This window comes from Pseudonaja textilis, chromosome 2 (assembly GCF_049901715.1).
Source record: "Pseudonaja textilis isolate UNSWEBS1 chromosome 2, rPseTex1.2, whole genome shotgun sequence".
NCBI classification, from domain to species: domain Eukaryota; kingdom Metazoa; phylum Chordata; class Lepidosauria; order Squamata; family Elapidae; genus Pseudonaja; species Pseudonaja textilis.
Genome location: NC_141991.1, coordinates 126897816 through 126913091, shown reverse-complemented (window position 1 = coordinate 126913091; position 15276 = coordinate 126897816). Strand labels below are relative to the sequence as shown.

At 36.8% G+C, this 15276-nt stretch overlaps 1 protein-coding gene across 4 annotated transcripts in view; it reads left to right on the top strand.

Moving 5' to 3' along the window:
- Positions 1-1047: 1047 nt before the first annotated feature.
- Positions 1048-15276, top strand: part of LARP4 (La ribonucleoprotein 4) — a 38388-nt gene continuing 24159 nt past the window's right edge. Inside the window, exons 1-5 of one of the 4 annotated variants that reach the window (XM_087925174.1) lie at positions 1048-1369; positions 9507-9612; positions 10076-10220; positions 13197-13352; positions 14768-14843. In XM_087925174.1, the coding sequence (XP_087781300.1) occupies positions 9532-9612; positions 10076-10220; positions 13197-13352; positions 14768-14843 (458 nt within the window). In that variant the 5' untranslated portion in view covers positions 1048-1369; positions 9507-9531. Of the gene's footprint in view, positions 1370-9506; positions 9613-10072; positions 10221-13196; positions 13353-14767; positions 14844-15276 lie in introns of all 4 variants that reach the window. The other 3 variants (XM_026717469.2, XM_087925175.1, XM_026717472.2) reach the window with 3 other exon arrangements.

Below are 15276 nucleotides of genomic sequence, written 5' to 3'. Positions count from 1 at the left end.
AATGTACCTGTACCAAAGAAAATTGGGGTTTTTTTCTTTTGCATTCTTGATTTTGCCTTTTTTAACCTCCCCTCTATTTCAACTTGTGCCTATTTTTTAAAAAAAAGGATGCTTTGAGCATTGCACATATAGAACACTATAATCAGAATAACTATATTGTGCCAAATCCAAAACTTGTGTGCAAGATACAATTCAGGAAAGTTGTTTACAACACTTTCTGCCAGCAAACATACAGGTGAATAATAAAAAGGGAGATAATATTGGGGAAATCCCAACCTCCTTGTTCACTTGTATGGCTCTGTACTGTAGTTATATCAAAACAGAAAGCATGGTGGGCCAGAAAAATACTATGAAAACATAATGGAGATGTTGGGTGACAAAGATTTAATTAAAAGTTTGATATATTTTTTTCTACTTATATCCCCCTGCCTCTCTGTACCTGCTATGTAATAGACTAGTAGTAATATGGAATAGGTTTTGTCTTCTTTAATTCAGGACACTAAGTTCTGTAACTTCAGTGCAATGAAGTTTATGAAAAAAGGATGCCTTCATCAAACAATTATGTGATCAAGAGAAAGAGCACACACCCACACCCGAAAATAGGTTACACATAGCAGTTAAAACAATAGCTTTCTTAGTCTTCAAGATGCTACAAAACTTTAGTTCTAGCATACTGGAGTGACTGAAGGAAGGTACTGTAAGAAGCAGCATTTTGCAAAATCGTCTTACAAGCTCTGAGCAAAAAAACCCCCAAAACACCCCTACACTACACTTGAGAAAATGTAGCTGGATTAAAGTACTCAGGCGTGAACTTAGCCAAATTAAAATAATGCGGAGACCGTACAAGATAGATTTTTAGGGTAGGCTGGATACAATAAGGCGGTTCCCCTATCTTGCGGTGTTTTTTACATTCCTGCAATACGACGCTCCCTACGGGCAAAAAGAATGGATCCTGCGAAGAACAGGTGGGAGAATGACACCTCCTCCCCCTTTCAGCTAATGGTACATTCTGCTGCTAACGCGATCGCTTGTCAGCAGAGGGTCATTTCTCTGGAGCTGAGCCGCTCGTGGTCCGGAAGCATTTGTGGAAATTGCCCCGGAAGGGGAGGGGGGAAGGGTTGCGTGTGGCGGCTGCTGCTGCTGCTGGGGCTCGGCCCTGGTGGTGAATGGAGCGATAGCGGCGGCAGGAAGGAGAAGGAGGCCGGAGGAGGCGGAGTTCTCGTCTTTTTGCGCGGAGTCAGGCTTTCGTTGCCGGCAGTGGTGGAGGAAGACGACCTCGGCGACTCGCCTCGGGGGCTTCGGTCGGGGTCGGGAGGGTCAAAGACTGGCCGGGGGAGGCTGGAGGAAAAAGATGCTGCTCTTCATGGAGGTGAGTCGGGGTTGAGCCACGTGACTCGCCAGGCGGCGCGCGATCGCCCGCCAGCCGCCCGGCTGGAGTGGGGGGATGGTGGCTGACACAGCAAATTGCCCCCTCGCTCGCGTGGGCGCCGGTGGGGAGCGTTACTTGGGAGGGGGTCTCCGGGCGGAAAGGAGGGAGGTTGGAGGGGGACGGCGCTCCCGGCGCACTTGCCCGCCATGGTGCGCCATTGGAGGTGGAGGAGGAGGAGGAGGAGGATCACGCGGCCGCCGGCGGGTAATGGGGCGAAGCGGGTTTCGGGATCCAATCTGACACGCTGGGCCAGTGGGTGGGCCTCCCAAGGTCAAGCTTCGTGAGCGGCCCAGGAAGGCCTGTGAACAGGGGCCGAGATCTGCGGTCGTGTGGGCGAAGGGGACAGGATGTGGAAGCGTGGCTTGCCGCGTAAAGGTGAAGTAGGCCTGAGGGGGAGCGCAGTTCAGGGGACCGTGCCGGACCGTTTTTGTGAGTCCGTAGACTAAGTTGTGTTAGATTCTTCTGTCTGTTCCTCTTGTGTGTGTGTGAAGGAGTCTGGGCGGGAGGAGAAGGCCATGAAACGTCGCAGTGACCTTTCGTAAAAGTTCTCCCTGATGGCTGCTACTTGGAACATGGCCGGGCACGTGTGAAGGTTACACGCTTATCTGAGTCCCGCGCCGAGGAGGAAGAAACGTTTTGGAAGCAGTTTTCTGCCTTCCTATTTCCCATCTTGCCTCTTGTTAAAATAAACTTTAAAAAAGAATACGTGGGAGGTCATCCCTTCCAACTCACTCACTCTCTCTCAAAAAAAAACCTGCAGGCACATGGCAGGAGTACAATATATATATAGTCAGCTGACTGCTGGCTTTTTTCCCCCCTCTTGCCTGGCTAATGTTTTGAGTAGATTCCAGATTGTATTGTTCTTATTGTCGAAATGTCAGACTAGTAAAGCTGTAACTTAGCAACGTGGCACTGGTTTAACTGTGCCCAAATAAACAGAACTTTTAAGAGGAAAGTGGTGTAATTTTTGTGTGTGAACCTGTCTTGTAAGGCTGGATGTTTAAACCATTTCTATCCTTCAGAAATTGCTGAAGTTGGAGCTTCATAATAGTCTTCGTTTTAACTGAGCAACACAGTTTCACCTTTTTAATTCCATATATAAATATATGGCTTTTGAAGGTTATGGGAAATGAAGTTGCAACATATGGAAAAGTTTTTCTACTATAGTGAAGTTCAAATAGATACGCCAGTTTAACATAATTATGCAGTCAATTAAAATCATTTTTTTAAAAAAATGTTTAGAGTTCTCTATTTTATAGAACAGGGTTAAAGGTACAAAGTTTTATTCATAAATATGCATGAGACTGATTCTGGGAAATAACATATAGGAAAAGGCTTATGATTTGACAGCTTGTTCTGCAAACTAATTGACATCTCTATATGTGTGTGTGTTTGTGTGTATATATATTATTTATATATATATGTATGTATGGTATTCAGCTTTGCTCTGGTATTTTCCCACGTCACTGTAGTTGTGCTTTTAAAGTTGTAGCAACATTTCAGCAGAATCTCATCTGCCATCATCAGGCTTCATATATGTCATATATATATGTCTCAAACCTTTAACTAAAATTTATTCTCAATGCCTAAGACTAAGACTACCTTGGCTGTGAGAAATACATGCAGACTTAACATGAAATGTTAGGTTTGCTGCCTTATTATACTCAAGTTGTGCAAAATGTCAACTGCTTGCTCTGAAGCAAGGCCCACTGAATTCTATTAGGCTATAGTCTAGCTCAGGGCTTGCTAACCTTTTGGACCTCAGGGACCATCAAACTCATAATTTTAAATCCTGGGGACCACTGAATTTTGACTGAAGGTTGTTTGCTGACGTTGGAGAGAGTGACACACACAGGTCTAACATTTCTCCCCCCCCCCCCATACACACACAGAGGCAGGGGTGGGATTCAAATTTGTTAACCAGTTCTGTGGGCGTGGCCTAATTTGTAAGTGTGGCTTGGTGATCATGTGACTGGGCATGGCTTGTATGTAAATATTATAAATATTTATATAAATATTGATTTTTTTATTTAAAAAGATCAACGTTTACCCCAAATCAGGCAAAGCAGGCGGGAGATTGAGTTGTACAGATTCACTCAGAGATCTATTTTTATAATAAAAAGAGCAACTTTTACCCAAAATCAGGCAAAGCAGGCAGTCAGATTTAAGTTGCTCACAGAATCACAGATTCATTCAGAGATCTATCTTTCTGCCATCGGCTACCTGAGTTTGCACTGAATAATAGAAGCTTCAGTCCTAGATCTAAAGATTAGCTAGAAAGCAAGAAATCCAATGATTTCCTGCTTTGTAGCTAATCTAAATCTCCTGGAATAGCAGAACAGCTGAGGGCTGGGGGGGGAAAAAGGAAAAATAGCAACTTAGCAGGCAAGTTTGCCAGGTAAGGAGTGAGTGGGCGGGGTGGGTTCTCATGGTATGTAGGCAGCGCAGTGTTCCCGCGCAGCCTGGATTAATTGCTTTCAGGGGGCTCTGGGGTGGCCCACTAAAATTTTCTCACGGGCCATCAGTGGGCCGCAGACCACCGGTTGCCGACCACTGGTCTAGGTAAGTGAATATCGGATTCTATCTTAAGTCAATGAATACTCCAAGAAATAAGACTGTTATGTATAAAGATTATAAAGTGAAAGTCTAATTTACAAAGGTATCTATAATAAATCAGATGGAGTAATAACTATCAGCAATAAAATACTTTTATGTTATTGTGAATTAAATATATGCAATCATTTAATATGGGGATAATTGGCTGAATAATTGATCCTGTTGTTACAATTCTTATAGAGAAATAATATCCTGATGTGCCATGACTCATCATTTATTATTATTAAGATGATTTTCAAAGTTTGCGACTTAATCCTTTTTTTAAAGAAGGTGAAGATAAATATTCCCAAGGCAGGAAAAGGCATACAAACTTGGGCAGATACTTATCCTGATTTTTTGACTAAAGCTGTTGGAAAAGTTGTAATCCTAATTTTTTACTATCAGCTTGAGGTGCAGTAGCTTTTTGTAATATGTAGTTTTTTTAATGTTTAAAGATCCATACAATTCTGAGAAACTTAACTACAATTATAAATATGCTTTTTTACAAGAAAGGCTTTTTTCAGGAGAACTTTTAAGAGTGCAAGCTTGGAATCAGAGTATTGAAATCTACTAAATGATGGTATTTATGAGTTGTCATTATTCAGTTCTGTTTGACAGAGTTGAATAAAATTGTGTTGGCTCTTTCACATAACATTTTGCTATAGTACATATTGAATTAGAACATTGGCCACAGCAGTATGCCAGAATTGTTGAGAATTCTGGTTTATATGTTACAGATAATGGACCTGTGCAATAGGAATATTAAACAAACGGTTACAGAGGAGATAAATACTTCCAGTTAGATTGAACATGCTTTGGATTGTTAAGGAAGGAACAAAATATAAATCCTGAACAAAAAAATTGCATTATTTTCTGGCTGGTTTAGGGGCTTTTGCTATTGGAGGAGTAATGCAAAGATAATTCATAGCAATTCTAGATAGTTTTACTTCGAATGTGGCTACCTTCGCATTGAATCCTGAATTCCATGGTTGTCTTTCCTCTGCTGTGACTAACAGCTCTGTAGTTGAAGGAAGCAAAGATACAGGAAAGATTTCTTTTAAAGTTATAATATATTAAAATTCTTAAACCTCACATTTCTTGGTCTTGTATGGTAACTGTATAGCCCCAGGAAAAAAGTACTGTATATGTTCAAGATGGGTTTCAGAGATTTTGACAGGGTGATGGTACCCTCTTAATGTTTCTTTTAACTCAAACTTGGGACAGTTTTACCCGCCCCCCGCCCCCAGTAGATTTTGGAATGGTATAAGAAATGTGCGCATGTTGAATGAAAGCTAAAGATTTTTTTTAATTCTGTATGCTGCATCAGCATGGTCTAATTATTGTAGATGGTTTAGCTCATCTTGAATTTTAATACTGAAGAACAACAATAGAAAATGCTGTGTTTCATGTTATTTTTGTGGCTGTCTGATAAACATGCTAGACATTTTGGAGAACAGGATGCTGGATCACAAAAGATTAAAAACAGCTGTTTTGCTGTTTATTTGCTGTCTATAAAAAGTAATAAATCTGAAAAGAAAATGTAAAACAGTTTACTAGAGCTGTTAAGTCAAGAACAGTAGCTGAGTGAATTTTTTGTGCAAATTGATTAAAATACACTGATAAATTAGAAGAGCAGGCATTATAAGTAAATTTTGTCATGTTTGCCAGTTATAATGGAAGAAACATACATGCACTCTTGCCTATAGTCCTTTGAAGGCAATTTTAAATCTTGCACTTTAAATATTAACTGAATTGCTGAGTTAAAAGTCAGCTGTTCATTATCGGTGATGCAACTAGTTTGTTTAACTGAGTTTTTTTTTAATAAAATACTCTCTCTGTTAAAGTTAGATATTTAAATCTTTTAGTGTTAACAAAGCTGGATTTGAGTTTTGTCCATACAACCTGAGAAGTGCCATTGAATTGTCTAAATAAATAATTTAGTTTAACTCAGCCCTTTTCTAGAAAAGTTCAAATGGTTCTTGCTTCATTTGAAGCCAGACTCCATTGGTTTTTCTGCAGTTGAATATTATGTATCATAACTAATGTGATAGTGAATAGATTCTCCTGAGCAAACATTAACTAATTTTTAAACCCACTAATATTTGTTATATATCTTAACTTCTTTTGTTGCAATTTATCCTTGGAACAGATGTGATCATTGTTATAGCAATCCTGAGAGATCACTAAATACAATGTTAGAATGTCTCCAAACATTAACCATTGCCCATAAATCCTCCCAGAAAATATTTGAGCTTTAACTAGCTTAAGTCCAGTACCATAGGTTATTGTTGCTTTTGTCTTACAGAGTATAGAATTTATCTAAGATGTAGCTTTTGATTTTTATGATAATTTAAGGACTGGCATTGCCTGAACCATATTGGGAAATGCTGATGAATATTTCCGGGTTGTGGCTTATTACCACCAGAACTGAAAGTATGAAGGAGAGATTTTCCAGTCAAAATTTTGTTGCACCAATATTAAACTTCAATTTCTTGATTATTTGGACTGATAATGATCATCTAAATGATGTGTTAAGTCTCTTACGGGATGTGGATGTCAGATAAAGCATTACTTAAATCTGCCTAGAACTAAATCAAAAATATGTGTGTGATCATCATGCTTCATTTGTTTAAAAGTATGATTGGATGATTGATTTTGGTATAAAGTACCAGATTGTGAACATTTTGATTTATGTAAGATATGGAAAATATGTTAAGGTATTAAACTTGAGTTTAATTTACCAAAATATACTTTCCAATAAAACAGCATTAGTTACAATGCATTCTGGTTTTTTTTTGGGGGGGGGGTGAGTCTTGAGAACACACACAGGATGAGTTCTAGTTCTAAAACTTTACCCTATACAGTTAGTTCTTAACTTATATAGCCTTTCATTTAGTGTCCATTCAAAGTTACAATGGCACTGAAAAAATAACTTACGGCAATTTTTCACACTACCATTGCAACATCCCTATGGTCACATGATCAAAATCCAGACATTTGGCAACTGGTATATATTTATGACAGTTGCAGTGTCCCAGGATCATGTGATTGCTTTTTGCAACCCTCTGATAAGCAAAGTCAGTGGGGAATCAGATTCACTTTACAGCTGTGTTATTAACTTAACAACTGCAGTGATTTACAACTATGGCAAGAAAGTTTGTAAAATGGGGCAAAACTTGCTTAGCAACTGTCTTGTTTTGCAAACAGAAATTCTGGACTCAATTGCGGATGTTAATCTATTCTCCACAGCAACTTGGGCAATTTTTTATAATCAATATAAAAATACTGATTGTTCTATTTCCAAACCTTTATGACTTAAGTAACAAACTACAGTGTGAACAAGCCATTGACCTGATTCATACATTGTTGTCTAACAATTTATCAACCAGTAGTGTTTTTGTTGAGAAAACAGTTGTGCTTTTAAAATACTATTTATAGCAACAACAGGAATTATAATAGGTAGAAAAGTATTGCTTTTTTTTTTTTTTTGGTTAAGAGATCATCTGGAGTGTATGATTAATTTCAGTATATTAAAAATTAATTTTCTAGTCCCAATTGTAAATACAAAGCAAGGACTTTTTGTATTTATTCAGAATCAGTTACATTATGTCCAAAGGGGTTATTTGTCTAATTAGCATGTCTAGAGCTATAACCTGAATTGAATGTACGTTTTTAAAAACATGCAGTACTTATTTGTGACATACCTGATTCAAGGATGGTATTTTAGGATTATTATAACGTTCTGTTGTGTTTTGCTTTTGAGAGAGTTGTAGCTTTGGTAGTCATCTTGGTAGATATGGTCTCCACATCTGCTTGATTTGTTGAGTGGGGATACATCTCTTCATGTTCTATTACTCTAAAAGCTGTATGAATTCTGCCTTCATTTTTTTAATTTTTGCAATAATTTAAATATTTAAAAAGGAGAAAGTATTATAAGCTGATATAGGCCACATAAAAATATAAGCTATATTATGAAATAATTTCACTGAAAGATAGCCTTGTGTAACAGGTTCTTAACACAAACTATTGAACACTTGGACATACAACACTATGTTTTGTTTTCAAGGCTGCTTAGTTATGTGTTGTCAGCACATTGTAAAAGTAAATAGTTTGGCTTTAGATTTCAGCTGAATCTTATATATGAAAATTTAGGATTGCTAACAGAAGCAGGACACTGATATATAGAAACTTCATGCTTTTAATTATGGTTTGAGTTTATTCATTAAATATTATTAATAAATATCAATTTAATTTACATTTGAACTATTGTTTATTCTTAGAAGTTATTTCAAACTCTCAAAAAGTAGTATTTTAAGGAAGTACTGCCAACTATAAAAAAGCTACTCATCCCAAAATATGTACAGTATTAGCATTTATAGCATTATTTATCCACTTGTAAGATTGTGGATTAGGATTGCTCTTTTAAAAATGAGAATATTTATTTCAGAATGATAATTAGCAGTGCTGTTGGTAGGGATTCACTGAATTGTTCAAAATCATGGCATTTTTGCTAGAAGAGGAAGATATGAGTGTGAGCGCATGCTGTTTATTGTCTTTTCTTGGACATGGTGGGTCAATTCTAAATAAAGCATTGGGCATTATTAAATGCCCATATATTAAAATTCAATTTTATTTTAAGGAATGCCTATTGGCCCGTATATAGCCAAAACATTAATATACTTGAGGCTGGTGTTTTACTTTTTATTAAATCTGCATCCAATTTTTATAATTAAAATGTACTTTTTCTAATACTAAATGGTGCATGGGTAATGTCAGTCATGTTGCAGAATCCAGAACTAAATGAATCCTGCAAAACAGCTATCCTTAGGTCTATGCTTAAAGAATATTCAGCAAACATTTATTTTACTCCTACTCTTTTTAGGAATATTGGAATTCTTATGTTGAGCACTTGTTACACCTTGTACTTAAAATATAATGACTAAATAGCATTGTTTTTATGCAAGTCATTTTATGTGAATTTCTGCCTTTGAAATGCACTTCATTGTACATTAGCCAATTAAATTGGGTTTTATAACAGTCACACAGTATGTAGAAACTTTTGTTTGATCAGAAACACAGGTGCTTCTGGAAACTAATGTTATGAAACAAGGATGCACTAATTAAGTTCTGGGTTTTTTTTCCTTTTTTTGCTGTCCTAGATTAATTAGTTGCTTCTTGTGAAATTAATGTGGAGAAGTGTCTTGTTCTAATTTTATTTTTAAAGAATGTTTTGGGGCAAATGTTAAGGGAAAATATAGATAAAACTAAATTTTAAATACAGTCTAAGCATAGGTTACTTTTTTCAAAATAACTCCTTCAAATATAATGGAGAGATTTTAGGAAAAATTGTGTAGGTACCGTAGTTTATTAGTTGCAAAACTATACAGCTGTTACAATTTTTGTACTTGTATAGGAGCAAAAGTATATTAATGGCCATCCAAACTGTTTCCTTATGTCCTATTTTTTTCTGTTCTATGGACAGGGGATGGTACTAAAACTACTCCTTGATGCTAGAGAGACTCCAGAAGGCTAGACTCTGGAAATTCAACTTCCTTATTCTCTGGCTTGTGCTTCTCTGTGGCAAGATGGTCAGTGCTTGTTTAGTATCGTTATGCTGCCTTAATAAAGAGACTTTTCTTGTGTTGTATTTTAAGATGTGATTTTGTTCAGGGAAGTATTATTTCAGTGTATAAGGTTTGGGCTTTCACAAAAGAGAGTGAAAAGGTTGTAAGCAAGATTGGTGATGGTGGGGGGACCCTAAAATCTTTGAAGAACCAGACTTTACTGCATGCCAACATGTGCAGGTGGTTGGATGACCAGAAGAACTTTACAGCATATTTATACTCTAAACTGAGTGCTTTGAGATTGAGCAATAACATGGAACCTAAACTTACTCAATTGCATGCAATGATAAATCACAAGTGTATTTTATTAAACAGTGTAGATTGCCTGAGTAGAATGATTGAACAGCAAAGAGCAATAAAAACAACCCAAAGTTATTTTCTGAAGTTTTTATTATTTTCTAATGCATATCTTCTGTTTTCTCAGCAGGTAACCTCGAAAGGTGCCAGCTTAAATCCTAATGCAAAGGTATGGCAAGAAAGCATGGAGGGAAACCCAGAAGCTGCAGCAGTAACTAACGGCACTGAGCAATCATGGCAAGAGGCAGCAGCTGTGCAGGGTAATTGTACGGAAGGTAAGATGTCAGATTGATACATCTAAATGCTACTTAATTCCTTTCTTAGTTTTGAATTCTAGATATAAGACTCGTACTAGAATTTAGTAGTAAAAAGCAAATCTTGTTCTTGAACAGCCTGTGATAGCTACTGAATGCCAGTGGCTTCTAACATGAGGCATTAACTTCGGAGAAGTTAGTTAATATATTTTAATAGTAAGGATAATTCTCTTAGGACTTGTAAGTACAGTGGCCCAGTGATGACCAAGTATCGCGCTAAGAGGGGATCATGTTGCTAAATGTACAGAAATGATCTCTTGACTTATTCTTTCTCTTTCCTCCTATTTCTTTTCTTGTCTCACTTTTGTCTTTTGATCTTTTTCTCATTTCTGCACCTTAGTGAACACTTGACCCTATGAACAAAAAGATTATGAGATCTGAGGGCCCTGTACAATCCTTCCTGCTTCCTTAGAATAATGAGCAACTTAGTAAATAATTTATTAGGGAATCAGAGGCCATTGATTCCATCATCCGTTATTTGCACTATGAATAAACTTCATTTTGTTATTTGACATGTAATAGCTACTAAGTAGGAGATTATTAATTCTTTAAGTATCTTGTATTTATATGAATTAGTTTGGCTAATTGTTGCTGGGTGATGAGAGGTTAAGGAGAGAATATAGAAATATTTATTAATCAAATTTATATGGCCACCCATCTCATTGAAAGTGATTCTGGATGGTGTACAACAATCCAATAAAATAAATATAAAACAAATATAAAATTAGTACATAAAATGATTATAAATTATTAAAAACATTAAAAACTATAGAAGAATAACTTATGTATATAAATATATATAATTGTACTTTATATTTACTGAACAACGGTAAGATTCCATGTACATTTTCACTATTGTTATTATTTAATTATGCTGCCCATTTCTCTATAAGGTGACTGGGCAGTTATTTGTATAATTTAGCCATGCATCTCTTTGTTCCATTATATTTTAAATTATTTCTTTAAAAAGAGCCAGTGTCTCAGTGAGCAGACTCAGAGCAAATTAACCTGATTAAATTTAAAATTAACTGAATGCTATTTTTTTTGGATCCTATTGCCACAAACGATATGCAGTTGACAAAATTTAAATGTACATAGTGGCTTATGAGAGTTGTATAATGACACTGTTATGGAAATGATGTAAATTGATAGATGTTACCATTTGTCCAATAGCATCATTCAAATGATGTAAATCACCACTATAATGTACTTCCTTATTTAGCAGCCATTCATGAATAGCAAATATTTCTTCCCTCTAATTCAGGGATGTCAAACTGAAGGCCCGGGGCCGAATCCAGCCCATGCGGTACTTAGATCTGGCCCACGGAGCTGCCCTGGAAACAGCAAAGAACCAGCCCATGCTGCTTCTGTGGCCCTCCTGAGCTCCGTTTTCACTGGCAGAGGCTTGCAGGAGGCCATGGCAGCTGAAAATGGAGTTTGGGAGCCCATTTTCACTGACAGAGTGCTTGGGCCACCACAGGCGCCCCTGACAGGAGTGATGTCAAGCTGACTCCTCCCCTGAGGTCAACACAACCCTGATGCAGCCCTCAATGAAATCAAGTTTGACACCCCTACTCTAATCGGTCCATTAAACTGAGATTTCCATGTAGTATGATTACTTCCTTTGTGTTTAATATTTTTGTCACAGTAAAAAAAAATTATATAGTAGCTCATATTCAGTGTAGAGCCAACTTTGCTATAGTAAAGGTGCTGGATTAGAAAACAGGAGACTCAATTTTAGTCCTGTCTTATGGGTGTGACTTTGAGGTAATCACACTCTCAGCCCAACCCACTTCACAGGGTTCTTGTGGGGAAAACTGGAGAAAGGAAAGAATATTAGGTATGTTTGCTGCCTTGAATTACTGATAAAGTAATAAAGGTGAGTTACAATCTAATAAATAATGTTCAAGGGGCTATGGAGCTCACTTAAAATCTTGTTGTTTTCATTGGTGCCTTGGGGACTTTGGTTGACATGTTTTGTCTAGGATAGTGATGGCGAACCTTTTGGGCCCTGAGTGCCCAAAGCAAGTGCACATGCATACCCAAAATGCAGGGTGCTCCCCACGCATGCCTCCTCATGCACTCTGCACATGTGCAGCAGAGACCTGAAAGCCAGCTGCCTTGGGGGAAGTGTGCGTGCATGCACGATGGAGCTGAGTTGGAGCGACGGCATGTGTGCCTACAGAGAGGACTCTGCATGCCACCTGTGGCATGCATGCCATAGGTTCACCACCACTGGTCTAGGATGTCTCCAAATATCTGTAGAAAAGATCTAAATATAAATCACTGAATCATAGTTTGCCTTTTTTTTTTGTCTTTTGAAACAAGCTTTTGGAGTTGCTTCACAGCTGTAATCTAAAGAATGAAGGACATGTAGAAGGGATTATAGGGTTCTAAAAAGGAGGAGAGAGAGAGAGAGAGACAGAAGGTGTAGTTCTTATTATCTAGGTGTATCTCTTATTATCCCTGACACTCTTAAGCTTGTCATTTACATAAAAATGTTGGGGGGAAAGCCAAAATTGGTGGATGCATCCAAGATAACCTACTGTATATATATGAGCACTTCAATAATTATGTTTTTTTAAATCTTATACTTAGAGGTCTCACAGGTTCTCTTAATTATACCCAATTTACAACTATTCCTACAGCTGCTACTCCAACTCCTCCTCATAAATCCTACTCCTTGAGACAATTATCTCTTATCTAAGGGCTTTGCTCCCACATAACACTTCCAGCTGCCTCTCAGCACAGCTTTTATATCCAAGGTTGCAGTGCTGGCTACTGAGAGTGCTTAAAGAGACAGGATTACAGCAGCACAGGTGCTAGCCAGTTTCTGGGCAGCCTGGTCTCTCATAAGAGGTTCTCAAACATTAGCTTTTTATATAAGAATGGGACTGCTAGACTTTATTTCCCATTGATTGCTCTTTACTCTTTCAGGCAATACTGAGGCTGCAGAGGATTGTACTAAACAATATGAAGCAATGTATTCATCTTGTGAATTGTCAAGAAACAGTTCATGTGCTGAGGAATCAGCTGCTAATGGTCTGGTCTTAGCACATGAGGAACTTGGATATCCACTCTATGATGTTTCGGGTAAATAACCTACATTGTGAAAACCTACATTGATTAAAACTAGAAATAGGAATGAAATGTTATTCTGAATGCATTGGCAAATTATGCAGTATATTACATAAGTTCTGAATAGTTTTATATGTATATGTATACCCTCAGTACCAGTTACGTATAGTGCATGAGATTCTTGGTATCTCAGAGCTTGGATAGTGGCAGTAGGGTTTGTTTTGCTACATCCACTTAGCCTAAAATGGTGATTCCTTAATATTTTGGTAGAATCTGGAAAATGACATTATATATTATATTTAGTTATTCAGAGGACAATTGACAGACTTCAGAAAAAAATATTTTTGGGACTCCAGAAAGATCAACATTTTCATGAAAAATATCCCTGTGGATATCACTGTTATTAATTTATTCCGGCTTTGAAACCACATCAAAATGTTTTTTTAAGTGTTAGAATTCCAGTCCCCACCCCACACACCATGTTTAAGGGGTTTAATAAAAAGTTGAAAATTACAATTTAGTTTCCCAGGTATTTCTCTTCTTTTAAATGTTTTTTAAAGGACCCTAGATTGAAAATAATTTCAGGATAAATGGCTTGTTCTTTTTTCATGCTTTCTGTTTACTATTAACCCAATGTATACTTTTTTATTTCTTTGATAGCTTGGTGTCCTAGCTCAATTTTGTGCCATAGTCTCATTTTGTATTATTTGTGCTTATGCAACAAGAAAAGGGAAAGTCTGTTTAATTTTATTGTGTGTAAATTGCATGTAAGATTTTCTTCCAGGTGATAATTGGTTTTTTTCTTCTTCAGCACATTTGAATTAATATCTAAAGGCAAATAGACTATTGCGAGTATTTGTTGATTATAGATTTCTAGTAAAAAGCCTTGTATATTTTTGAATTGTGTTTATTGCTATCAGATTAGCTTTAATTTGATTGCTTTATTGCCCCTAAGTGACAGTAGCAATCCTGTAAAGAATGTTTCAGTGCAGTTGATATTAATAAAACAATCCTTTGTTCAAAATATACATAGAACACCATAAATACTACAAACCAATGTTGCATAATTAATAAAGTTAAAAAAGAATAACTAGATGCAGTTACAAATAACTGAATCCCCCAGGTATCGGGGATTTGGTATCAAAGTTTGGTGTTCTTAATAAATTTGCCCTACTGTAGTCCCACCAGTCCTCCATGAAGAAAAAAAACTTCTTTGGCTACTGTCCTTTGATCCAACACTGCTGAAAGTAGAAAGATATATGTTCCCAAAGCCTCTGCTTTCTAAGAATCCCCTAATTTTCAACATCATATTCTGAGAAGGGTGTTAGGAGCTAGGAGGAAGGGAGTTACAACTGCTTTCTGTCAGTAGGGATAAAAACTGAATCTAAGTTCTGGTTTTAGACAATATATTATTGGAATTCTTTTCTCAGGTGAAAGCAACCCTGTCATTTCTACAGAAGATTTAAAAGAATGCTTGAAGAAACAATTAGAGTTTTGTTTTTCACGGTATTGTGCCTTTTGATTATATTAATGAATTCATGAGGTTAGTTTGAGCTAATAGAGCCACTTGGCATGTTTTGTGGACATTTTATAAGGAATTAATTTGAAAATCTAATGACAGATATCTCTAGAGGCTCCCAGTGTTAATAATAAGATCTAGATATAGTTGCAAAGTCAGATTGAGCTAAAAACATCTCAGTTAAAATAACCTGAAATAAAATAGAGAAGTAGTTTATTTTTCTAGTAACTGTCCATGCTTTCTTGGGGATAAATAACTGAGTACTTTAATTCTAACTACAGTTGCCAAAGATATTCAAAATAAAACCTCAATTTTCTGACTGCAATGCAATGAGGTTCACATGGAATAGACCAAATTCCATTGCAATTTACAAAATAGGTATAATTATATCATTTTACCAATGATCCAAATTATTTGCAT